The 26,130-nt window shown below is 37.9% G+C and overlaps 1 protein-coding gene across 3 annotated transcripts in view; it reads right to left on the bottom strand.

The window, feature by feature from the left end:
• ZCWPW2 (zinc finger CW-type and PWWP domain containing 2) overlaps nt 4,682–26,130 on the bottom strand; it is a 141,941-nt gene continuing 120,492 nt past the window's right edge. For 2 of the 3 annotated variants that reach the window (XM_021071484.1, XM_021071483.1), the window contains exons 6-9: nt 22,314–22,372; nt 20,208–20,275; nt 9,749–9,873; nt 4,702–6,462 (exon numbers count right to left, since the gene is read on the bottom strand). In XM_021071484.1, the coding sequence (XP_020927143.1) occupies nt 6,301–6,462; nt 9,749–9,873; nt 20,208–20,275; nt 22,314–22,372 (414 nt within the window). In that variant the 3' untranslated portion in view covers nt 4,702–6,300. Of the gene's footprint in view, nt 6,463–9,748; nt 9,874–20,207; nt 20,276–22,313; nt 22,373–26,130 lie in introns of all 3 variants that reach the window. The other variant, XM_021071485.1, reaches the window with a different exon arrangement.

The raw sequence follows: 26,130 nt of genomic DNA, 5'->3' as shown, positions 1-26,130 counted from the left end.
TTACTGGTTATGGGACTTAAAACGTGGACTCAAACTTATGTTTTCAACTCAAAATCCTTTGACACAATATCAAAATGCTAAGGAAAGCATGGGCCACACAAAGGATGGAAAAACAAGCATACTTTTGCCAAATAAGATGATCTACCATCATGAGCATATCTCCACTCTGTGTGATTATTAAAGAGTCTAAAACTACTTACAAGGAAGAAGTGACTCACACTTATAAACCCTGAGTGATGTGTTAGTGGTATAGTTACTCTATTTATTGATAATATGTATACATACGCTGCCTCCTTGATAAAGCAATGTGAGGCAGTTTTCAATAAAACTTACCACTGTGGACAGTGCAGGTGTTGGGCTGAGCCCTACCAATTGAGAAGCCAGTCAGGGCCAGATCCAGGCAAAGCTGGGAAGTCATGGGAAGAAGACCTTGGTCTAGCACTCTGAGTCCAAACATGGAGGCAGGACTATTTTGGCAGTAGTTCCACCCTAAGGAGAAAACAATGCAGAAACAGCCAGGAAGCTGACACCACAAGCTGGTCCATGAGAAGGTTGTTAGGACCAAGAAGCCAAGTATGTCAGTCAACTACAGCCACAGTAATGCTGTGTAAGAAACCACCCAAAAACTCAGTGGCTAAAGCAACACTCCTTTACCCTACAGCTCAAGAGGGCAGCTCTGCTTCATTCTCCAGGTCTGTGTGTCTGAGCCCTTGCCATGGTTGTTCCCTCCTGCAGAACTCGAGGGCCTACTGGGGCACATCCAAGATGATAGCAGAGGAACAAGAGGAAAGAAGAGATACTCGGAGCCTCTGAAGGCCTTGACTGAAAACTGGCACTATCACTTCAGCCCTATTTCATGGATCAAAGCAAAAGGCCAAGCCCCATGTCACAAGGAGGGAAGTGCATTCTGCCCGTGATGGAGCCATGGTGATGGTGCAGCAGGAAGAACAAAGAACTTGGGCCAATCATCTAGTCAACTACCACCCATCTCCATGGCTACTTTATTCATATCCCTCCAATGTGAAAAACATCCCCATAGCCATGAAGACACCCCCAATTGTGGAACCAGGCACAACACTCGGGACTCCGTGATTTCTATATGGTACAGGTGTGAACTGCACCTGTGAACTTAAAGCAGGAGTTTCTAGCCAGCCTCCTCCCACACCCACACAACAGACAAAGGTAGAATAGGGATGGATGATGAGAGTGGACACCCCCATTCAAAAAGAGGAAACTTGTTCTTTAGCAATTCTGAAATCCCTCGAGGCAAATTAGACAAGTCCCCTGCCATGTGAATAGAAAGTATTTCATGATTAGACCTTGGTTCTATTCTCAAGGGAAGGAGAGGAATGGTGGGGCAGAGGGGTAGGGATCCCAGTCCATGCTCTCTATCCAGTCATGCCAGAACTCCTGGCTCTGTTCCCTAAGATACCCTCACCATTGCATTCCTCATTGCTTCTGAAGAGAACACTGAAACTCATACCTTTCTTTGGTGCCTAAGTTTAACCAGCTTGTCTCCTATCTTAAAAAAATGGGGGGCTTGAAAGTCTTTTTTCCCTCTTAAACAATTTTAGTCTCTTTTTGTTCAGGTTGGTAGTACTTTGGTCATACCATTTTCTCTACAACTTGGGTTTTTTATGTATTTGATTGCAGTTCATTCCATGTGTCAAAGATGACAATTTTTTTCAAGACATGCTTCTCTCCAGATTAAATTACTAGCACTTTGGGCACATCCAAAGAAGATGGTACTATGCCACTGTCCAGCTGGAAGATTGACTAAAAGTCATTTTGTCTAGTTAGCAGTATTACAGCCATGTCCCTGAATAGGTCTTTGTCCTGAGGCCATGTCTTTCTGCAAGTCACCGGAATTTGGTCTTTGTCTCTCCTGCTATATATTTCAACAACCATTCCCTGGACTTAATCTTTGTCCTCAGGCTATATCTTAATTAGAGAATTTTTTTCTGGCTGGATAAACTGAAGATAACAGTTTTGTTTTCTAAGTAATAACTTCTGGGCTGCTTGTAAACTGTTCTTTTTGTTTGTTTTTTGTTTGTTTTGAGCCTCTTTCTTACAGTAACTTACTATTTGCAAATAACTCATTATTTAAAATTTTTTCTTAGAAACTATTTTCTTCTCTCTTTGTTCTTTCCTTTTATTATTCTCTTCACCTCTTTGGGTGATTTTACCATGCAACAAATCAGTGGTGGAAAAATCCTAATATTTAGATTTATTCACACAGAATGTTCCACTTGGACCGCAAGACCAAATTTATCTGTACCGATCAACTCTATTGAGAGGTAGAAAGAATTGGTTCAGCTCTAGAGAAGTATTAGAATTTTTAAACTGCATTATGTCACCCGTGGGGACCTGATAGAAAAATGATAAAGCAAGACTTGATTATTCAGAGAATTTTCAAAATCTTAACTTTATCCCTTGGAAGGGCCACAGGTCAAATTCTACTGGTCTGGAAGTATCAGGAACAGAACTCCACATTTGTTAGCCCTAATATATGGTAGAGTCATGGCTTACCAGCTGTTTGGCAGAGGCATTAGATGGCAGAATGATCTGGTTCCACCTGAAGCACTATATAGGTCAGCTCAGGTACATGAATGCAAAGTTCCTCTACAAAGAGCTAACCACCAACTTTTCCCACAAAGACTCTAGATCAATTTAGAAAGTTTTTGATAGCATTTAGGTCTACCGAGGATGGATTAACTGTCTGTGGCCTATCACTGTTCATTGCAGAACCAATAAGGTCAGGACTATGGATTTTTTTTAAAGTACATAGGTACACTTCCCTCTTTACCCCACTGAGGCAAAGAGAGTCTATTCCATTAAAAGTTTTCTCCAACAAAGATAGAATTAAACCTCTTACCAATGGAAATCCCTGCATAAATTCAGTTTTTAGCATGGGGCAAATGGACCAGATCTTCCTGGAATATAGGGTAACAGAGCTGGCTTGAACTCAACTCCTAAGGGTTTGCAGATCTAAGTGAGGACTCAGCTTCCAATGGATGCAGACCCTCCCTAAGTTTATGGAAGCTGTAAACTAGGATGACTTGGCCCAACTCATTTCAAACAGCATTAGTCAGCCACTGCTGATTCTTATTGGGCAAAGAGGGACTCTTATTCCAACCCAAATGCTTGGCAGAATGACCTGATGTATTGTCTTAAGCCTCATATATCAAAGTTGTTATAACCATGTGAATAGAATTTAACTTCCATTGGTAGGCAGGAAAAATTTCCTTATGAAGCTTACCTTTAGGCCTAGTGAGAAGTCTAGCTATAGAGTATTGCCCACCTCTGGGCTTGTGCTAGAAGGCAACTAATCACACAGTATCCTTGGTCCACACAGAGTCTAGACCCACAGAAGCAGGAGTGTCACCTCTGGTTCTGTTGAAAGTAAGACGTTAGGCCACTAGGCATGGGAGAAGCATGGCAGGGGCAGTCAGAAGAGAAAGGCTCTGAGCTAACAAGAGTCATAATCATAACCTGAAGTTTTCCACGTTAGGATTGTTACGTGCACAATATGTAGGTTATCATGCTCCCTCTCACAGGAAACACCACTCTATAAATGGAAAGATGCCTAGGCTGAGTTCAGTACCTTGCCTCGGGTCTCTCAGCTAGTAGATGGCAGTAGCATCAGAATCTGAAGGCAGGTGCCCTGCTCTGTGTTAGTGGTCTACCTCTAAATATGGCTGTTTACCCATAGGGAGGGTCTACCAGCCAGGCATGATTCTTGGTCCTGAGAACAGAGATGTTAGTTGACTGTACCTTCACCCTCTTCCTGGCACATCTCATCTGGAAATCTGAAAGCCTATATCTCCGCATGGATAGAGGCTCCCCCAACCTCTTCTTGGAAGGAGACTACAGCTTCCTCTGCTGAAGAACCAACTCAAATGTTTGTTCTTAGCATCATTTTGAGGTGCTCAAGTACACAAAGACTTCAGTGGGTAGTCTAGACTCTCACTTAGAACACTGTAGAGTCAAATTTGGCCTGGAAATATCAGCATCTTACTTGCAGAGTCAAAATCAGTCTGGAATATGACTTTGATGAGCTACGGTTATTTCACCAAGAGGAACTGATCTAATTGGTCTACCAGATCAGGGTTTATAGCAAACACTTGCATTGTGGATAAAGTCTTCCAAATGTAATTGTAGTCATCTTGATAGTTGATTCTAAGACGTAAAGCAAAATCAATTACTCTTTGAGATATTTTATAGGCTGTGAATATAAAACCATATTGCCAAGGAAAAGAAGAAGAGTTTTTCTAAAATGCTCTGGAGCAAATTCAGGTTGAAGACAAAGAGGAAGCCTTAAGCCTTCACTGTTGTGTACCATTTAGAATTTAAATAGGATTCCTAGTCACATTATTTCTTAGTGTGGTATTGAAATGCAAACATCATTGAAGTGTGAATAGCTTCAGACTCATCCCTGAACTCACATAATTTGGCTCAAAGTTGGTATCTGTCTTCCATTTTTTTTTTTTTTTTGTCTTTTTGCCATTTTCTTGGGCTGCTCCCACAGCATATGGAGGTTCCCAGGCTAGGGGTTGAATCAGAGCTGGAGCCGCTGGCCTACGCCAGAGCCACAGCAATGCGGTATCCAAGCCGTGTCTGCGACCTACACTGAAGCTCTCGGCAACGCCGGATCCTTAACCCACTGAGCAAGGCCAGGGATCGAACCCGCAACCTCATGGTTCCTAGTCAGATTCGTTAACCACTGAGCCACAATGGGAACTCCTGTCTTCCATTTCTAATCTGCATGTATTCCTACATCAGTGAACAGCACTGTGACCACCAGAAACCTGGAGGTGTCTCTGACTCCCTGTCTCATCCCTAAACACAATCCCAAATCCTGATAATCCACTCATGCTAATTTAGCTTTATCTGTTTCTCTCCATCATGGCATTACCATATTCAGGCTAATGATCTCACAACTGAATTACCAAGTAGTATACCAACCAACTGGTGCCCTGACTCCAGAGTCCCTCCCTCTCACTCCATTCCCCACGCTGCTGGCGTGAGCTTGCTTGAATGTCTGAACCTCCTTCCTGGTCCCCGAGCCTTGTGCACACAGGCCTCCTCACCTTCCCCCATAAAATGCCACTCCAGCTATTTCAATCAAGGCCAGGGCCCAGCTGACCTCTTCTCTTTTCAAGCTTGGTTTTTGTTTTTATGTGGAATGCCCTTTCCCTCTCCTCTGGTAGAGAGAGGTATAGAGAGGGAGTTAGAGCCAAAACTGGAGATGGATGTGCATACACATCTTCTTATAAGGACAGAACAGAATCTAGGACTATGTATGGGAACTCTTAGGGAATGGGGCTTCAGGTGAGAGTTAAGGGAGTGGCATTGGAGTTTCCACTGTGGCGCAGTGGGTTAAGAACCTGACTTCAGCTGCTTGGGTTGCTGTGAAGGTGAAGGTTTGATTCCTGGCCCCAGCACAGTGGGTTAAAGGATCTGGTGTTGTCACAGCTGCAACTCAGCTCATACCTATGGCTCAGATGCAATTCCTGGCCCAGGAAATTCCATATGCCATGGGTGCAGCCATAAATTTTTTAAAAAGAGGTGGGGAATGGCATTTCGGGAGGGACTCTTTTCTTCATTGTATAGATTTTTATATGGTGGATATGTTTAACTTATCACTTGATATTTTGAATTATATTTTCCCATCCTTACCTTAAGATGAACTTATTCAGTGGGGAAGGATCCAGGATTCTGATCTTCCCCCTCCACAGATTTTGTGAATCAGTTGGGAACTGTGATTGAAATGATTGTTTCCAATAAATAAGGCAATTGACGGTTTTGCTTTCTAAGAAAAGCTCCAACCTCTTATACAACCATTTTTTATTATGTCCTTTTAATTTACAGTAGCTTAATTCTACTGCAAATACATATTCTCTAAATATATTAGATTTGAATTATCTGTAAGAATTATAGTAGCATTAGCAGTCATTTCAACACTTAGCCACATCTGAATAAAAAGTCTAAATAATCATTGTAAAGCATGTATTTTTGCAGTAGGCTTCATAAACCATTTTAAAATTAAGGCAAACAAGAAAAAAAATCTACAAATACAAATACCAGGGTTTCTTAAATTCTAAACATATAACACTAACTTAAATACCATTTGATTGACTCTCAAAATAATGGATTTTCCTAATATATAAAGTAGAAAGTTATCACAAATATCAACTTTGATATAACATGTAACTATTTCACTAAACATTTCTAAGTTCTGACTGGGAAAACATAAAAATATAAACGTTTTTATCATTAACTTTTGAAAATACCCATAACCTAAAATTCAGACATCAAAGCATCTATTTCTTTAAACTTGTTAGTTATATTTTCAATGCATTCTTCAGCTTTTAATTTTAGCCCATCAATTACAAGATAATCTTCTTCATAGTGGTTTTCAAGTGAACTGCCCGCAGGAGCTTCAGGGCTGCATTTAGATAACTGCAAAAATAATCATACAGTTCATCAGAACTACACCAAATTTACTTGAAGACCAGGCTTACTTATCTGAACAAAACCTCATTAGTAAATCTTTAAGTCAGAGCCATTACACAAAGTGTTCCATTATCCTAGTGGTCAGATAATGACCCCATCCATGTAATGTTCAGTATTGTGAGTGTAAAAGAATGTACACATGTATGTGTAACTGGGTCACCATGCTGTACAGTAGAAAACTGACAGAACATTGTAAACGAGCTATAATGGAAAAAAATAAAAATCATTATAATAAAAAGTAACTCATTATTTAGTCCTGTCTCTATCTGCCAACATTATATGTTTTGAGTTTTAACTTTATGCTTTGGAAAAATGTGACTGTTAAAATTCTGTGAATTTTCTATATTTGTTTATCTTAAAAATGACTACTATGGGGAATACAAGCTAAAACTGTTTTAGTCACATTTTCTGTGTCATCTTATAAGCGTCTATCTGCATTACTCAGGGGTAGTGAGAGTGTGCACTAGCTTAGTGGGAAAGGACAAGGGTAAAGGCAATGCAAACATACACACAGATGAGATTTACAACTTCAAGGTTCATTAAGGCAGAGGTAACTTCCTAACAAATGTAAGAAAAAAAAATACATGTAGCTTATACAAGAACTTTCATATATCAAAAATGTACCTTTTAATACAAATAATTATGCAGTAAACTCTGTCATATTTATATATGAATATCTAACTTCTGAATTATCAGGTAGATTTTATAATAATCTGAAATTAATTCCCTCCCATTTTCTCCAAGTCAGGGCATGTCAACTGGTGTTAATATTAGCTAAGAACATTATTAGAAAGGTGACTCTACTGAGGGAAATAATTTCATAAAGCATTTCAGTGACAAACAGAAATGAATTTTGATTATTCATGTGCGTATGATTTTTTTTCATGTTGCTACTCCCAAATCATTGGTATAAGTGCTTGAGAGTGATCAACTTGAAACCTCATACATGGAATGCATGATGAAAACATTAAATTTAAATCTTTGAAAATAGCTCAAAGATATCTGCCCAGAGATAAACAGGCTCAGAACTTTTTTTTTTTTTTTTGTCTTTTTACCATTTTCAGGACTGCTCCCGTGGCATATGGAGGTTCCCAGGCTAGGGGTCTAATCAGAGCTATAGCCACTGGCCTATACCACAGCCACAGCAACGCGGGACCCAAGCCGCGTCTGCAACCTACACCACAGCTCACAGCAACGCCAGATCCTTAACCCACTGAGCAAGGCTAGGATCGAATCCTCATGTTTCCTAGTCAGATTCGTTAACCACTGAGCCATGAAGGGAACTCCAAACAGGCTCAGAACTTTAAAATGATCAGGTGGCTCTATTTGCTATAATGGCTTGTAACAGGCCACTTTTTCCTAAAAACAAAACACACCTTCGTTTTAAGTGCATTATCATCAGTTTTAAATGTATTACCATATTAATTTTTCCTAACTAGAAAAAAAGAAAAAAGAAAGAAAGAAAGAAAAAGGAAAAAAAGAAATCTCTTAGGTGATCATTTCTTTTAAATTGGAAATTGCTCCAGCTTTGACAACTGGTCTCATTGCTATGCTCCTCATTTAAGAACGAACAAAGCCCTAAGTATCCTACACCTGGCAAGAGCGCCACACTCATAAAGCTCAGTGTGGAGAGCAGCTTATGAACCAGTCAGCAGGTGACACTCGCCTGCCTACCAAGTTAAAATGGTTAATGTTTACAATTCCAAAATGCCCTTTGAAAGCATGAAGTACTATAAGAATCTAAAACAAAAAAGTGAACTCCTGCCTGCTGGTCTATTAAAACTATGTGTTTTACCTTAAGAAATAAAAATCAGAAGTAATTTTCTGTTCTATCAAGTTACTAGTTAAAATGGCAAAATAGAAGCCAATTCTGTGATTGTAAAACTTCCAAGACATTTCTATAAAAATCAACCTGGCTGTATTTTTGAAAAGACAACCTGCAAAGACTGAAAAAAAAAAAATACTGCATAAAACCATATGGTGTTCAAACAAAACACACATTTGCCAGAAGAGAATAACTTGTATAGCAATTATATGTATATAATATATGTGTATAGATCTTGTTCTACAGTATATAGATCTATAATCTACAGATTTTATTCTATAAAAGATAAGATCTATATATAGAGAACAAATTTTTTTTTAAGAATTCTAATTGGAAAGATGGCAAATTTAAAGAAGGTACAAGTTGATACCACTAATCAAGAAAACTATTATGTTTTTCAACAGTGTTTCTAACATTAATTTGATTTTCTCTTGACACTTCAATCTTAATTGTAAGTTCTGTATATTTTCTTGATTTCTATCTCAATAAAGAAGATTAAAAATCGTCTTTATTATTGCTGAAGTTCTGAACGAAATCAGCCAAAATGGGTAAACGATCTTATCCATTTACAAATCCACCTTTTCCTGTACCTCAGAACAGACAGATTTGGGGATGGGCATACAGGCATACTGTATACCAAAATGAGTGAAGAGAAAATAAAACCTTAAGGACCCAGGGCTCCTCACTGCCATTTTTCTAACTACTTAGGGAACAGCTGTAGCACCTTGCGAAAGCATCTGCCTTCAGACTTATTTTTCTCACACCTGGCACACTGCTCCTCTATATTAATGACTTGGGCTTGTACCCTCATTTTATTTGCAGAGACATGGAGCTGCTGTGCTGGGCAGTTTGTCAACCAACTTCAAATTTCTGTTGTCATATGTAAGTATTGAATACAGTCAGCACACATGGCCTTTCTCAGCCCAACATAGCTGACCAAAAGGGGTGGGTGGGTAAAGACAGTCTAGTTAAGAATGGTGAAATATATTCTGGTGAAAAACCACCTCCAGGATGTTACTAATGAGATTTTTTTCCCCATTGAGCTTATCCCTGTGCATGAACCAGTCAGGGTAGATTTTCTAGAGCTGCTCCTGCTTTGCCCCTTCTCCTGACTGTAAAGATTGGTACACCTTGACAACATTGAGCCCCTTCATCTCTCTTATTCTAGCCTCAAAGATCTGAAGTAAAAGAGCTCCTCTACTCAAACGCGGATATTTTTTCCAATGAGGGATATTATTCTGATTTCTCAGTAGGCTACTACTTTATTATTCACCTCATGATAATCAAGGGCTCAAATTTCAGGAGTGAAAAGAGTTTCCCATATAATCAAAATGAACATCTAGGGACAATTTCTGCCATTTAAGGAAGCTGAAATTGCTATCTGTCATGACAATACCAAGACACTACCTTTTCTCCTGTATGTGCAGTCTCTCCATGCTCCTCTTCAGACTCATCGGGGGTTGCCATGGGCTCTAGTGCTTGCTGTAGCATCTGCTCCAGCTCTTTTAGCAAAATTTCTGTCTCAGAGACAACTAAAGAAACATTAGTGACATAGTCAAAAATGTGATATCTTAATTAATTCAATCTAATTCATAATCTTAAGCACCCCCCAAAAGAAAATTTTCTAAATGTTATGAGATAAAAAAAAATAAATATTTTGTGTGATTTTCATATATGGCCTCTGCTTGATGCAAAATTATTATGAATTTCCAGGTGAACTTTTTACAATTATTCCTTGAAAAATGCAAGTGACATTCTCTCTGTGTATACACCATTAAGTGTCCCTGAAACATTAAAGCTCACTAGAAGTCTGTATTTTGTAAATAAGGTGCCAAAGGCACAAAATTAAATTGTTATTTATAGACCAGGGGTCAGCAACTTTTTTCTGTGAAGGGCCAGAAGGTAAATATTTCAGGCTTTGTGGGCTAGATGGTCCCTGCCACAACTACTCGATTCTGCTGTTGGAGTGCAAAACTATATGCATAAACCAATGAGAGTGAATATGTTCCAATAAAGCTTTATTTATAAGAGCAGGCATTCACTGCTGAAGTGTGGGCTACAACTTGCTAATCCCCACAATAAACTATTAAAACCAGTCTTTAAGAGGGGAAGCCAGGTAACTAAGGGGCTAGGCTAAACATAGGCTAGTCTATTCCTAATCAAAATACCAATGCATCTTAACTGCTTAATGTGATTAAAAAACCCTACACACTTATAAAAGTTGTGGGTTTTTGTGCTGCTGTACACAAATATGTAGGTAGGCCAAAAAAAAAAAAAAAAATCTGGTAATTCATTGAACTTGCTGAGATAAAATGATCTCCTCCACCAAGAAATAAACATGTATTATAATCTACAGAATTAATTACTGATTAACAATATGCAACTGAATTCCCAATTTATATTTTATCATGTTTACTTCTTTATTTCTTTTAAGAGATTTTTTAAAAATTAAAGTATAGTTGATTTAGAATGTTTCATGTGTACACCAATATGATTCAGTTACACACACACACAGCACACACACACATTTTTTTCAGATTATTTTTCATTATGTTATTTACAAGATATTGAATATGGTTCCCTATGAATTCCCCACTTAAATAAAACAAAGATTTTCTGTTTTATATGAAGTCTTGTTGGAGTCAGATCAGAGGAAGGAGACCAGTGAGACCTGTTCCTGCACAACAGACAGATGAAGCTCCTGAGAAGTCTTCCAAAGGCAGCATGATCCAAGGAGAAAGACCATGAAGACACACTCCATCACCTTCCACTCCAGTTATACAAATCTGACACACCACATCCTATTATCTCGTGTTCATTGGAAGGTCACCAAAAAAAAAAAAAAAAAAATCACACTAGGTAGAGCTGCTGAAAATTCATGGAACCCAGATAGGACACAGACTTTAGTGCTAAAATATTATCAGTGAATATCAATGCAAAGTGTTCTCAGTAATAATAACTTTGTGCATAGTATATACACATCCATTCATGTGTATGTGTGTGTTTATACACACAAGTATCCTTGTAAATTAAGCAACGTTATAAGGTAAAAAATCAAGATTATTAGAGTTCCTTGGTGGTCTAGCAGATTTGGCATTGTCACTGCCATGGTGCAGGTTTTATTCCTGGCCCAGAAACTTCTGTATACCATGAGTGTGGCCAAAAAAAAAAAAAAAAAAAAAAGAGAGAGAGAGAGAGAGAATGTGAGAAGTTCCAGTTCAAAAGACTCTGTATTTTAGTGCTATCCTCTTTTATTCAATCAAAAAATAATTATGGAGTTCCCGTAGTGGCTCAGCTGGGATCCATGAGGATGTGGGCTCGATCTGTGGCCTCATTCAGTGGGTTAAGGATCTGGTGTTGCCATGAGCTATGGTATAGGTCACAGTCGTGGCTCAGATCTGGCGTTGCTGTGGCTGTGTCATAGGCTGGCAGCTGCAGCGCCAATTTGACCCCTAGCCTGGGAACTTCCATGTGCCTCAGTGTGGCCCTAAAAATACAAACAAATGAAACCACAAATACTTACTGTGTGCCTACTAAGGGCCAGGGACTCCACAAACCAATGAGCCTTCCTGATCATCATCTCTACTCAATCTTAGGTTTTCTCTGTGGAAAACTTTCAAAACACCTTGAAAGTAGCTTTCTTATAAGCCATTCCACACCTTAGAACCGCTTCTTAAGTGGTTTAAAACAAAACAAACCTACTGTACAACACAGAGTAAACTATTCAATACTGTGTAATAACCTTTATGGGAAAAGAATCTGAAAAGGAATGGTATATGTACAACTGATTTACTCTGCTATACACCTAAAACTAATACAACTTTGTAAGTTAACTATATTCCAATAAAATTTATTAAGAAAAAAAAACCCAAAAAACTTAACTGACATTGTAGTTGTATCCACATAGATCTGTGTTCCGTGCTCACTGCTAAGGCCTAAGAACACACTGTATACACTATTACATTCTAGAACAATGGTATTCAATACTTAGGACATAATCACCTGGAGTGTTTATTAAAAAATATGAATGCAGAGCTCCCATTGTGGCTCAATGAGTTAAAGACCCAAAATTATCTCCGTGAGGATGTTTGATCCCTGGCCTTGCTCAGTGGGTGAAGGATTTGGCTTTACTAAAGCTGTGGCTCAGATCCAGTGTTGCCATGGCTGTGGTGTAACCTGCAACTACAGCTCCAATTCAACCCCTGGCCCAGAACTTCCATATGCCACTGGTGAGGCCGTAAAAAGAAAAAAAAAAATATGAATGCAATACCATCTCTACTGAATCAGAAATTTCCACAAAAATGTACATTTTTATTTTTATTGAAGCAGTTTTATTAATGAGATTAACCTCTCCTTATGACAGATTTCTCACTTAGTAACCTATTAGTTAACCACAACGATGTGTGGTTACTGTCACACCAACACCCTAGTCTCACTCACAGATGCTGTATTTTCCTACTTTATAGTCTGAGTCTATGGAAATTGATACTGACATTTAATGCACTGTTGAGAAGATGAATTCTGAGCTCTACCACAAACAACTTTATATTTCTAAGGCTAGACTAAAATACAATCAATTTATGACAATGAATGTCATTGCCGAATGCCATTGTAGGCCGTTTTCAACTGATCTGGAAAAATATGTAGACTGCCTTTTGATCAAAGGGTAGACAAAGTAATGGATGACTTAATAAATCAACCAAAGTTCATAACACCAACTTGACTGATGTCAAATTCTGCTTTCAGAGCAACAGGAGGCTTGCCTCTCTAAATAGGTATTCTTACACTGTAAACGGATAGAGTCCAAAAATAATTCTCGGAAATAGCAGTGACTGTAATCTACAAACTAGGTTATCAAAATTGGTCAGTGATCTGCTCCCAAGATAGAGACAGAATGAATACCTGTACTAAGTGTATGACCAATCATCTTCTGTCAGCACTGATTATCCTGTACTTTTCCCGACTTGCTTCAATTTGTTGTTGAGAGTAAAGTGGTAGCATTATAGCTGCCCTATCACTCAGAGAAAATTAAAAAAAAAAGAAAAAAAGTATCTCTTATACTGAAGTCTATATCTGGCTTTTTTTATTTTTAGGTTCATACCTGAAGCATAGGGAAGTTCCCAGGCTAGGGGTCAAATTGTAGCTGCAGCTTTAGCCTGCTCCACAACAACAGCAATGATGAATCCTTAATCCACTGAGGGAGGCCAAGGATCGGATTGAACCTGCATCCTCATGGAGACTACAACAGGTTCTTAACCCAACAAGCCACAACTCCTATGTCTGGCTTTTTAAACTGAATCTTGTAAAATAAATCACTGCTATTTTTTGTTTATTCTTTTTTTTTATCTTTATAACCTAGCCTGTGGCATATTCCTGGGCCAGGGATTGAACCCACACCACAGCCATAACAATGCTGGATCCTTAACTGGATCCTTAAATGCTAAGCCACCAGTTCTTCCATTTCTCATAAGAAATAATTTACTATTTGTCTCAATAAATAAGTCACTATTTTAAAAGCCTTCAAAACTATGAAGTTTTCTTTAATCTCTACTTTTCTTTTAAATGTTTAAAGAAGCTATTTTCTCCCTTGTATAAAGAGGCCACTGGTTGGGCTACTTCTAATCCCGCACTAAAAAACAGCATCTTTAATACACTTTCAAGACCATTTCAGTGTTGAAATTTTGAAGCTATTCTTACAGAGGAGGAGGGTGAAGGGGAGGAAAAAGCACTTGGTTCTATTTTGTTTTCAAGTAACCATAAACCCTCCTCTGTGTGCTCATGACTTAGATATAGATGTGAGTGAAATACAGGCTAAAGTGGAATGAAGAAGAGCTCCTTCTTGGGGCACAAACAGAAATAGGAGGCTTGGTGCTTTTAGATAAGGGGCATGAAGACCTCGAGGTTAAAGGTAACTCCAAACCCAGAGCAGGCAGGCCATGGTTGTCTTTAGTAGTGAGACAGCAACTTTCTCCCCATCAGCCTTTTACCTCCCAGGCCAGGACTTGAGGCCCTGTGCTCCTGCAAGGGCTCAGCTATGATCCAGATCTTGACAGTATTAGCCATTCTCTGTCCTGTTTACCTGTCTCAGGTGGCGGGGGAACACATCCTTTGCTAACTTAGTAATGAATACCAATAGATTATTAGTTAATATTTCATTTATTACAACTTTTATAGACTGTCTATACCCCAAAAAGAAAAGAGGTATTACCAGCAGAAAACAGAGATACAATAAAATAAATGCCAGATGGCTTCACAAGGGAATTCTACCAAACATACGAAGAGGAATTTATACCCACCCTCCTTAAACATTTCCAAAAGGTTGAAGAAGAAGGAACAATCTCAAAGACATGCTATGATACCACCATCACCCTAATACCAAAACCAGACAAAGATAACCCCAAAAAAGAAAACTACAGGCCAATATCTCTCATGAATATAGACACAAAAATTCTCAACAAAATTTTAGCCGTCTGAATCCAACAACATATAAAAAAGATCATACACCACGACCAGGTGGGATTCATCCCAGGTTCACAAGGACGGTTCAATATACGCAAATCAATCAATGTCATACACCACATTAACAAAAGAAAAGTCAAAAACTACATGATCATCTCCATAGATGCAGAAAAAGCATTTGACAAAGTCCAACATCCATTCATGATCAAAACTCTTACCAAAGTGGGTACAGAGGGAACATACCTGAGCATAATCAAGGCCACTTATGACAAACCCACAGCAAATATAATACTCAATGGAGAACAGCTGAAAGCCTTCCCCCTAAAATCTGGAACAAGACAAGGATGCCCACTCTCACCACTGTCTTTCAACATAGAACTGGAAGTCCCAGCCACAGCAATCAGACAAACAAAAGAAATAAAAGGTATCCTAATAGGAAGAGAAGACATAAAACTGTCACTGTATGCAAACGACATGATACTATACACAGAAAACCCTCAAGACTCAACCTGAAAACTACTCAAACTGATCAATAAATTCAGCAAAGTAGCAGGATATAAGATTCACATTCAGAAATCAGTCGCATTTCTGTATACTAACAACGAAATATTAGAAGAGGAATACAAAAATACAGTACCTTTTAAAATGCACCCCAAACATCACATACCTGGGAATACACCTGACCAAGGAGGTGAAAGACTTATATGCCAAGAACTATGAAACATTAATCAAGGAAATTAAAGCAGAAACAAAGAAATGGAAAGATATTCCATGTTCCTGGGTTGGAAAAACTAATATTGTACAAATGGCCATACTACCCAAAGCAATCCCTATCAAATTACCCAGGACATTTTTCACACAACTAGAACAAACAACCCAAACATTTATATGGGAACCACAAAAGACCCAGACTTGCCAAAGCAATCCTGAGGGACAAAAACCAACCAGGAGGCATGACTCTCCCAGACTTCAGGCAATTTTACAAAGCCACAGCAATCAAGATGGTGTGGAACTGGCACCAAAACAGAGAGACAGACAGACAAATAATAGACATACCCAGGAATAAAACTCAGACACCTCTGGTCCATTAATCTTGGGCAAAGGAGCCAAGAACATAAAATGGGAAAAGGACAGTCTTTTCAGCAAGCATTGCTGGGAGACCTGGACAGCTGCATGCAAATCAGTGAAACTAGAACACACCCTCACACCAAGCACAGAAATAACTCAAAATGGCTTAAAGACTTAAATATAAGACAAGACACCATCAAACTCCTGGAAGAGAACATAGGCAAAACATTCTCTGACATCAACTTTACAAATGTTTTCTCAGGTCAGTCTTCCAAAGCAACAGAAATGAAAGCAAAAATAAACCAGTGGGACCTAACCAAACTGACAAGCTTTGGCACACCAAAGGAAACCAAAAAAAAAAAAAAAAAAAAAACCAGAAAAAGCAAACAAACAAACAAACAAAAAATCCCAAAAAGACAACTTACAGAATGGGAGAAAATAGTGTCAAATGATGCTACTGACAAGGGCTTCATCTCTAAAATATACAAGCAATTTATACAGCTCAACAGCAAAAAAGCCAATCACCCAACTGAAAAATGGGCACAAGACCTGATTAGACCTTTCTCCAAAGAAGATATACAGGTGGTCAACAAGCACATGAAGAAATGCTCAGCATCTCTGATTATTAGAGAAATGCAAATTGAAACAACTATGAGGTACCACCTCACATCAGTCAGAATGGCCATCATTAGTAAGTCCACAAATAACAAATGCTGGAGGGCGTGTGAAGAAAAGGGAACCCTCCTGAACTGTTGGTGGGAATGCAAACTGGTGCAACCACTATGGAAAACAGTATTGAGGTACCTTAGAAAACTATACATAGAACTACCATATGACCTAGCGATCCTAGTCTTGGGCATATATCTGGACAAAACTTTCCTTGACAAAGGCACGAGCACCATCATGTTCATTGTAGCACTATTCACAATAGCCAAGACATGGAAACAACCTAAATGTCCATCAACAGAAGAATGGATTAGGAAGATGTGGTATATATACACAATGGAATACTACTCAGCCATAAAAAAGAACAAAATAATGCCCTTTGCAACAACATGGATGGAACTAGAGACTCTCATACTGAGCAAAGTAAGTCAGAAAGTGAAAAACAAATACCATATGGTTTCACTTATATCTGGAATCTAATATAGGGCACAAATGAACCTTTCCACAGAAAAGAAACTCATGGACATGGAGAACAGACTTGTAGTTGCCAAGAGGAGTGGGAAGGAATAGGAAGGACTGGGAATTTGGGGTTAATAGATGCAAACTACAGCCTATGGAATGGATAAGCACTGGGAGCTATGCCTGGTCACTTGTGATGGAGCATGATAATGTGAGAAAAAAGAATGTATACATGTATGTGTGACTGGGTCACCTTGCTGTGCAGCAGAAAATGACCAAATATTGTTAATCAGCCATAATGGAAAAAATACAAATCACTATAAAAAAATAAATAAAGGCTATTTCCTGTTTAGGAAAAATGATAAAACTCAAAAGGCTGAAAGTAAAAGAAATCAAAATCAACTGATTAATGAGGATACAAAAGGCAATAATTACATTTAAGAAATGCTTAGATCAACTACCAATGCTGTACAGAAAAACCATAAATTTAGCTTTAAGCTTCTGATACCCAAAGCAAACAAAGAAATGGCTACAAACTTAGATTAATTTTAAGAAGTTGTGTGACCTTAGAAAAGTTATATAACCTATTAACTCCATTGATAAAATTGAGTTATAATCATATCTATCTTATGTCTCATATAGATATTGTGAGGGTTAAATAAATTAATACATAGGAAATATTTAGAAAAGTGAGAACACTTAGTAACTGCTACAGATGTTGATTATATTATTTTTGTTGTATTAGTATTTCATCATCATAAATGGATTTCTTTTTGTCGCTAAACAATAAAAAAATGAGTTAAAGGAACAATACAAATATAATACAAGATATTCCTGGTAGTAATTTTCCAAAAAACACAAACATCCTCTGCAAATAGTTTTTAGATTAAATCTTTTGATAACCACTTTTAAAAATTGAAGTATAGCTTATTAATAAATTAATTTTTTTTTTTGTCCTTTGCCCTTTTAGGGCTGCACCCACGGCATTCAGGGGTCTAATCAGAGCTACAGCTGCTGGCCTACACCACAGGCACAGCAAAGTCATATCTGAGCCACGTCTGCGACCTAAACCACAGTTCTCAGTGAGTGAGGCCAGGATCAAACCCGAAACCTTATGGTTCCTAGTCGGATTCACTTCCGCTGCACCATGATGGGAGCTCCCTATAGTTAATTTATAATGTTGTGTTTCAGTGTACAACAAAGCAATTCCTATCTATCTGTTAATCCATCTATCTACATATTCTTTTTCAGATTCTTTTCCATTATAGGTTATTATAAGATATTGAATACAATTCCCTGTGCTATAAGTAGGTCCTTATTATTTATCTATTTTATATATAGTAGTGGGTATATGTTAATTCCAAACTCCTAATTTATTTCTTTCCTGTTCCTGCATTAGATTAAATCTTTATGAACATGCAGTTTCATTTATTTAATGATTCCTAAAACTTTTTCTATTATTTTCCAGAAATAATTCCCTCTGTTGGATAAGAGGGTTTCTACTGCATTTCTTTATTACAGTTGAAGAAACATACTTGGAAAGGTAGAGATGCTCCACTTTACTCTCCCTGGGATCTTTAAGGGAGAGAGAGATGCAATCATAGAGCATAAAACACATAAAGGAACATCAAACCTGGGACAGCAGACTAATGGGAGACTTTAGCACCTGAAGTCTAAGCAAAGAGGGTTCAAAAAGTGGGGCAGAGGTTATATTTAAAAATAGTTCATTTTTCTTTGGAGTTCCCTGGTGGCCTAGCAGTTAAGCATCTGGCATTGTTACTGCTGTGGCTTGGGTCACTGATATGGCAGGTGTTCAGTCCCTAGACTGGGAACTTCTGCATGCTACAGACATGAACAACAACAACAAAAAAGTGGGGCCGAGATTCAAGAATAAGATGGTATAATTTTCCTCTGTCACTTGATCTAGGGCTGATCTTGCCTTAAGCAAAGAAAAATGAGAGATATCAGAGGCCTGGATCAAGGGATCCACAGCAATATGGGTAGTGGGTAAAAAATGTGAGGTAGGTGCACTCCTTCACGAAGCAGTTCTCACAAAGAACTCGAGACTAGATGTTTCTGCTCTTAAGTTCAAATGAGACTGGAGGAATGAAACAGAGATCAGGTAAACCATTTTAACAATTAACAACTGAGATTTTTAGAGCCAGACAGAACAGACCTCTGCAAGGGTGTCCCTTCCAGTAAATGACATGTATTCATTTATTTACTGGAAGTGTCATTTCCGGTCAATGGACTCCTGGTGCAGTGGGTTTCTCCTGTAGAATCCTGTGCTAGTTGGAGGAGAGTATCAGGGTCTTCTAGTGGGAACATGGTCTAGGGATAAAATGACTTTTGCGTTTCTATGGGAATATCTGAATTGATCATGTGAGGCAAAGGAACAAAATAGCCAAGAAAATAAAGGCACCTTAGTTAGCAGGAAAGCAGCAGCAGAATAAATTTGAGGCAGAAACAACAGAATTTTGTAATGGTTTAGGAGAGGAACAAAATAAATTTCTTTTTGAAAATAACTACTCCATCTTTCCTCTGCCTGCTTCCCTTTCTTTTAATGAAACTAGAAATGAATGATATATTTAGCCAATTGAAATGAGAGCTGTAGGATCTGGGGGGGGGGGCACTACAAGGCAGAGGGAGTGTGGTACAGATGACTTCTCTGGGTTTAATCGGCTTTGAAACCTCTTTGCAGGGCTGCCAAAGTCCACCTTGCAAACAAGCAGGTGCCTGTTTTTCAAAACTAACAAAAACGTAGAAAGAGTAAAGCGCTTTTCAAAGTGAAGACTTTCTCCCTGCAGTCCACGTTCCCCTGACTGCGCTCTAAGGCCAACGGCAATTAATTTAGCTGGAAGCCCCAAGCTGCTGCTTTTCTTCCTTCTCTCCCTTTGGCACTCCTAGGAACCAATACATTTGGAATAGAGAAGTCTGAATTGAAATATACTGATGCTAGTATTTCCTCCCATAACTGTTGGAACTCTATTTTAAAAAAAATTAAATTCATGACAAAGCTAGAGAAAGTTTAATTCAAGGGAAGAGAAACCTAAAGATAATTGAAAAACCTTAGTATTAAATCAATACCAAAAATGACCCACTAATATTTCTCATATATGTGTATATGTACATTTTTTTTTCCTCAAAGAAGTATAATTACATTTGGTGGAATTAGTAGGTAAAAGAACTAAAAGCAAGACAGGCCTTCACATACCCATATTTTCCTTTGATAAGGCATCGTCTGAACAAACATTTTCAAAAGAGGATTTTAAAATAGTTTTCCTAGAAAAGGAATTTGACAGATTTAGTTTCAAAAGAGAAATTATGTATATTTAAATGACCATTCATACATATTCATTGTTAACTATAAATTATGAATGTATATTTAGTCTCTTCTGGTACCTTTTCTTGGTTGTTTTACATAGTAAGTAAGGTACTGAAAAATCAAAGGGGAATAACATTGATTTGAGCTCTCACTAGGTGAAAAGCACTAACAATCTACCCAGTACTTTAAACAGCTTTTTTAATGTAATCCAACCTCCAAAAACCTACTAAGTAATTGTTACTCATATTTTATAAAGAAATTGAGACTCTGAGAAACTGAGAAATTTGACAGCATAGGAAAATGGTTAAATATGACAGAACTAAATTCTGCGAGACTGCAAAATTCATGGTTTTTCTACTACACTATATTATCAATTAGGAATCAGAAAACATTTGTTCAAATGTGCTTTCTCTATCTATAAGATCTTGAGAAAGCCACTTAACTTCTCTAAACTACAAATTCTTCATCTTTTTTTTTTTTTTTTTTTGGTCTTTTTGTCTTTTCTAGGGCCACACCCGCAGCATATGGAGGTTCCCAGGCTAGGGATCTAATCAGAGCTGTAGCTGCTGGCCTACGCCAGAGCCACAGAACTGCAACCTACACCACAGCTCATGGCAACACCAGATCCTTAACCCCTCAGTGAGACCTGAGATCGAACCCGCAACCTCATGGTTCCTAGTTAGATTTGTTAAACACAGAGCCACAACAGGAACTCCCACAAATTCTTCATCTTTTAAATAGAGATAATTATGATACACCCTCTACCTCTTTCACGGGGTTACTATGAATTGTAACTAAAATAAGGAAGTCAAAGTTCTTTTGAAAAATTTAATTATTCTTCTTCTGAAAAGGACAGAATAAAAGAGGAGGACTGTCATGTAAGGTCAGTCTTTGTCTTTGAGTACGACTCCTTTTCACATAGCAGTGATTTCCACTCATTAAAAAAATAAATAAACTGCATGGCTGGTTCAGTGATAAACACTAAAACTTGTTATCAGTGCTCACTATAAAGACTTGTTTCTAGTTTGCATTACCTCTTTTTATTTTTATTTTTTTTTTCTTTCTGGACATGCCCACAGCATGTGGAAGTTCCAGGGCAAGGGAGCGAACCTACAACACAATAGCAACCCAAGCCACTGCAGTGACAATGCCAGATCCTTAACCCACTGCATCACCAGGGGAATTCCCTGCATTACCTATTTTTACACTAAAAACCTGCTTCTGGGAGTTCCCATTGTGGCTCAGCAGAAATGAATCTGACTAGCATCCATGAGGATGTGGGTTCAATCCCTGGCCTCACTCAGTGGGTTAAGGATCTGGTGTTGCCAGGAGCTGTGGTGTAGGTCACAGATGTCACTCAGATCTGGCGTTTCTTATGGCTGTGGTGCAGGCTGGCAGCTGTAACTCTGATTCAACCCCTAGCCTGGGAACTTCCATATGCTGTGAGTATGGCCCTAAAAACAAAATAAAAAATAACAAAATAAAAAATAAAAAACTGGTTCTCATCCTGGCTGCTCACATGGTAGTCTTTGAAACAGATTTGTATAAATATAAAAATTTCTCTAATCTTCTAAGACTACTACTTATTTTACTAATTCTTTTAGAAAATTTAAAACATATTTCCTCAGAGAAACAAAATAAAAAATCAGGGAGAGGAGCTCCCACTTTGGCTCACCGGTAATGAACCCAAGTAGTATCCATGAGGATGTGGACTTGATCTCTGGCCTCACTCAGTGAGTTCAGGATCTGATGTTGCCATGAGCTGTGGTATAGGTCACGAACATGGCTTGGATCCTGCATTGCCATGACTAAGGCATATGCCGGCAGCTGTAGCTCCAATGGACCCCTAACCTGGGAACTTCCATATGATGTGAGTGTGGCCCTAAAAAGAAAAACAAAAGAATCGGGGAGAAATATCATAGAAAAATTCAACTATATATATCTGTATTTTTTTTTCAATTTTATCATAATAGTCTTTAACTTAAAAAAACATACCTTTTCATTTTTCTAAATTTGGGCTTTTTCTTTCCAGCATTATTTTTAGAAACTTGCATCTGTAAAATAACAACATCAAAAAGATGAGTTAGTTCTTATGGAATCAAATTCAGCATAACAATGGATCTTATGTGGTCTGAGTAATTTAGCCCAGAAGAAAAACTCTGGCCCACAGCCCTAAACAACACCTGTAACTCTAAGTCAACTGCTTCATAATGACTGCAGCTATTGGATCTGCTCAACTTCCTGGAGTGATCAACTGATCCAGTATGAAGGCCTACCCCCTATATCCACTCTCTCTTCCTCACTTTCATAAATATACAAAAATATGACATAAAATAACTTTTAATACATATGTGACTTTTAAAGAAAAAAAAAGAAATATTTAGATTCCAGAACCACATGGAATACAAAGCTATAGAGGTGGAAACCAACATGGTAAAGTCCCATTGGACATTTGTAGCAGGAAAGGGCCAAAGGGCTTAGGCCTCTGGTTTTACTGTGTAAGAAAGACAAGATGAAGGATGTGGAGAAACTGGAACTCATACATCGCTGTGGAAATGTGAAATGGTGGAGCCACTTTGGAATATCATTTGAGAGTTCCTCAAAATGTGAAATGTATGATCTGGCTATTCCACTCCTGGGTATATGCCTAAGAGAAATGAAAACATATGTCCACATATGTTTGGTCACAATTATGAAACTATGAATGTGCATAACAGCATTATTCATAATAGACCAAAAGTAAGAAAACCAAATGTCCATCAGTGGATAGATTATATGTGGTATATCCATACAATGAAATATTACTCAGCCTTTAAAAATAATAAAGTACTGACCTATACTATAACATGGATGAGTCTTGAAATTATGCTAAGTGAAAAGTTTTTTAAAAAGTCAGATACGGGAGGTTCCAATTGTGGCACAGTGGAGATGAATCTGACTAGATCCATGATGATATAGGTTCAACCTTTGGCCTTGCTCAGTGGGTAAAGGATCTAGTGTTTCTGTGAGCTGTGGTATAGTCACAGATGAGGCTTGGATCCCGTGTTGCTGTGGTGCAGGCTGGCAGCTGTAGCTCTGATTCGACCCCTAGCCTGGGAACTTCCATATATGCTGTGGGTGTAGCCCTAAAAAGAAAAAAAAAAAGAAAAAAAAAGTCAGACACAAAAGGCCACATGTTGTATGATTTTCTCTATCTGAAATGTATAGAAAGGCAAATCCATGGAGACAGAAGTAGGTGATTGCCAGGCACTGAGGGGAGATAGAAATGAGCAGTAATTTCTAATAAATATCAGATTTCCTTTTGGTGGTATGAAAAAATGGTCTGAAATTAGACATGGTATCGGTTGCACAACTGTTTATACTAAAACCCACTGAACTATACATTTTAAAAGAGTGTATAAGTTATATCTCAATGAAGGTAAAAAAAAATTTAAACACAGTGACATGGAAGAATTGAAATAAAGGAGACAGATGCAATATATCAATGATTATTAGCAAAAGGAATCTCATGTAGCAATATTATTATTAGAAAAAAAGCAGATATTAAGGCAAAAAACATAAGCAGGGATAAAAAGGTTATTATTTAATGCTAAAAGAAACAATCTATCCCCCAAATAGTCCTGAACTTGTATATACCTAAAATCTTAGCCTTAAAATAGAGAAAAACAGATGAATTACAAGTAGAAAATGATGAGTTTACAATTAAAATGGGATATTTTAATTTATTTCTCACAAAAAATTGTATCAATAATCAAGGGAGGTTTATATGAAACATTCAGGGAATTAATATTATTATAATGCTAAAGATTAAATGGTCTTCTTTTTTTTCTTTTTATCTTCAACCTAGAGGTAATAAATATCTAAATATTTTTCCAGGACTGTTTTATATATATATTTATATGTATATATATACACATAAATGAATATGGTAAAATACATATACATATATATGATATACACACACACACATATGCACCATATAGGTATATGGTAAAAAAGCATATAGAAATATTGTCTAAATCACTGACCTATATCTCCAAAGATAATGTAAAGCTATCATTTCTATCTTGTTATTAAGGATCAGCTTAAATTATACATTCATATTTGAGTATAAAGTGAAAGGGCTACCACAAACAGAAATAAAATTAAGCTAATAAAGTTCAAATCGCTTTATAGGTATTAACAGAAAGAAATACTGTTAGATGACTGCCATATATTAGGGACAGTTGTGTTGGAGATAACAAATTCCTTTTCTACTTTGTGAAAAACTCCACAGCAGCCAAAATGAACCAGTCAGTATTTGCCTGGTTCCCTGTATCCTTGTGCTTTCCTGCTCCAGGCCTTTCACAAGCATGATGAACAGAGAAGAGCATGAATCTGAAAGGACAGGGTCTGGATCTGGATGTTAAATCTGGCACCTACTAGTGGTATCACTTCCTGTAAGTCACTGACCACCCTAACTTCTAGCAGGAGCCTGGTATAGAGTACACACTTAATAAATATCCTCCGACTGAATGACCACTCTGCATTTCAGGGTCTTATTTTGTTAAATAATGCTAAAAATTACTACACCTCAAGATATCTGAGAGTAGACAGCATGCCAGAAAGCATCCCAGAGAGCTTGGCAATTAGTTGATGCTCAATCATTGTTTAACTATCACCCTAGTCCCCCAGGTCAGTGTGAAAATTCTGTCCTTTTTCTTTAGACTATATGATAGAGGGAACTTAGCACTTTGGTATGACTGGACTTTGATAATATATTAGTTTCCTAAAGTTACCATAACAAGTTATCATGAATTTGGTAAAGCATCAGTTATATCTCACAGTTCTTTAGGATAAATGTCTATCTCTTATAAGAACACTTTATCAGTGAATTGAGGGCCCACATAATCCAGGATGAGCTCATCTCAAAATCTTTACCCAAAGGATTCTCAAAGATCTGTATTCCAAACAAGGTTACAGTCAGGGGTTCCTGAGGCTACGATTCAACCACTACAAGTAGATACTAAAGATTATATTATCAATTCCTTCCCCTCTATTTCTCTTCCTGGATTGCATAGTTGATTCTTCTAGATTGCCCAATCCAATGCCACTCAGCATAAGAGACACAGTGTGACAGAATCAGCATCACCTGGGAGCCTGTCAGAAATGCAAATGTGCATGCCCACCCCATGCCTGCTGAAGCAGAAGCTCTGGGAGTGGGGCCCAGGAATGCGTATTTAAAGAAGCTCTGCAGGAGTTCCCGTTGTGGCTCAGCAGGTTAACAACCCCAATAGCATCCATGAGGATGTGGTTTTGATCCCTGGCCCCCACTCAGTGGGTTAAGGATCCAGTATTGCCGTAAATTGTGGTATTGGCTGCAGAGGCGGCCCAGATCTGGCATGGTTGTGGCTGTGGTGCAAGTTGGTAGCTGCAACTCTGATTCAACCCCTAGCTTGGTAACCTCCATATGCCATGAGTGCAGCCCTAAAAAGACTAAATAAATAAATAAAAATAAGCTCTTCAGGTAAGGGCTCTCAAGTAAAATAAAGTTTTCTAGTCACTGATCTGGCCCATATCCATCTATACAAATACACTGCTATATAAGTGTTAACTGATTTTAAAGAAAACAAAATAAGCATTAATCTTTTCTTGTTGGATATGAAAACAAAGAAGTTTATGTATAAAGAGCATGTGTCATTTACTGGAATATATATATATTATATATATTTAATGATAATTAAGATTGCTGACTAGAATGGCAAATGATAGAATTGCCTTTAATTGCAAAGGACACAAAATCCATAAGAATTGTGTTTACATCGATTTATAT

The sequence above is a fragment of the Sus scrofa genome, chromosome 13, assembly GCF_000003025.6.
Source record: "Sus scrofa isolate TJ Tabasco breed Duroc chromosome 13, Sscrofa11.1, whole genome shotgun sequence".
NCBI lineage: Eukaryota > Metazoa > Chordata > Mammalia > Artiodactyla > Suidae > Sus > Sus scrofa.
This window is presented reverse-complemented; position numbering and strand designations above follow the sequence as displayed.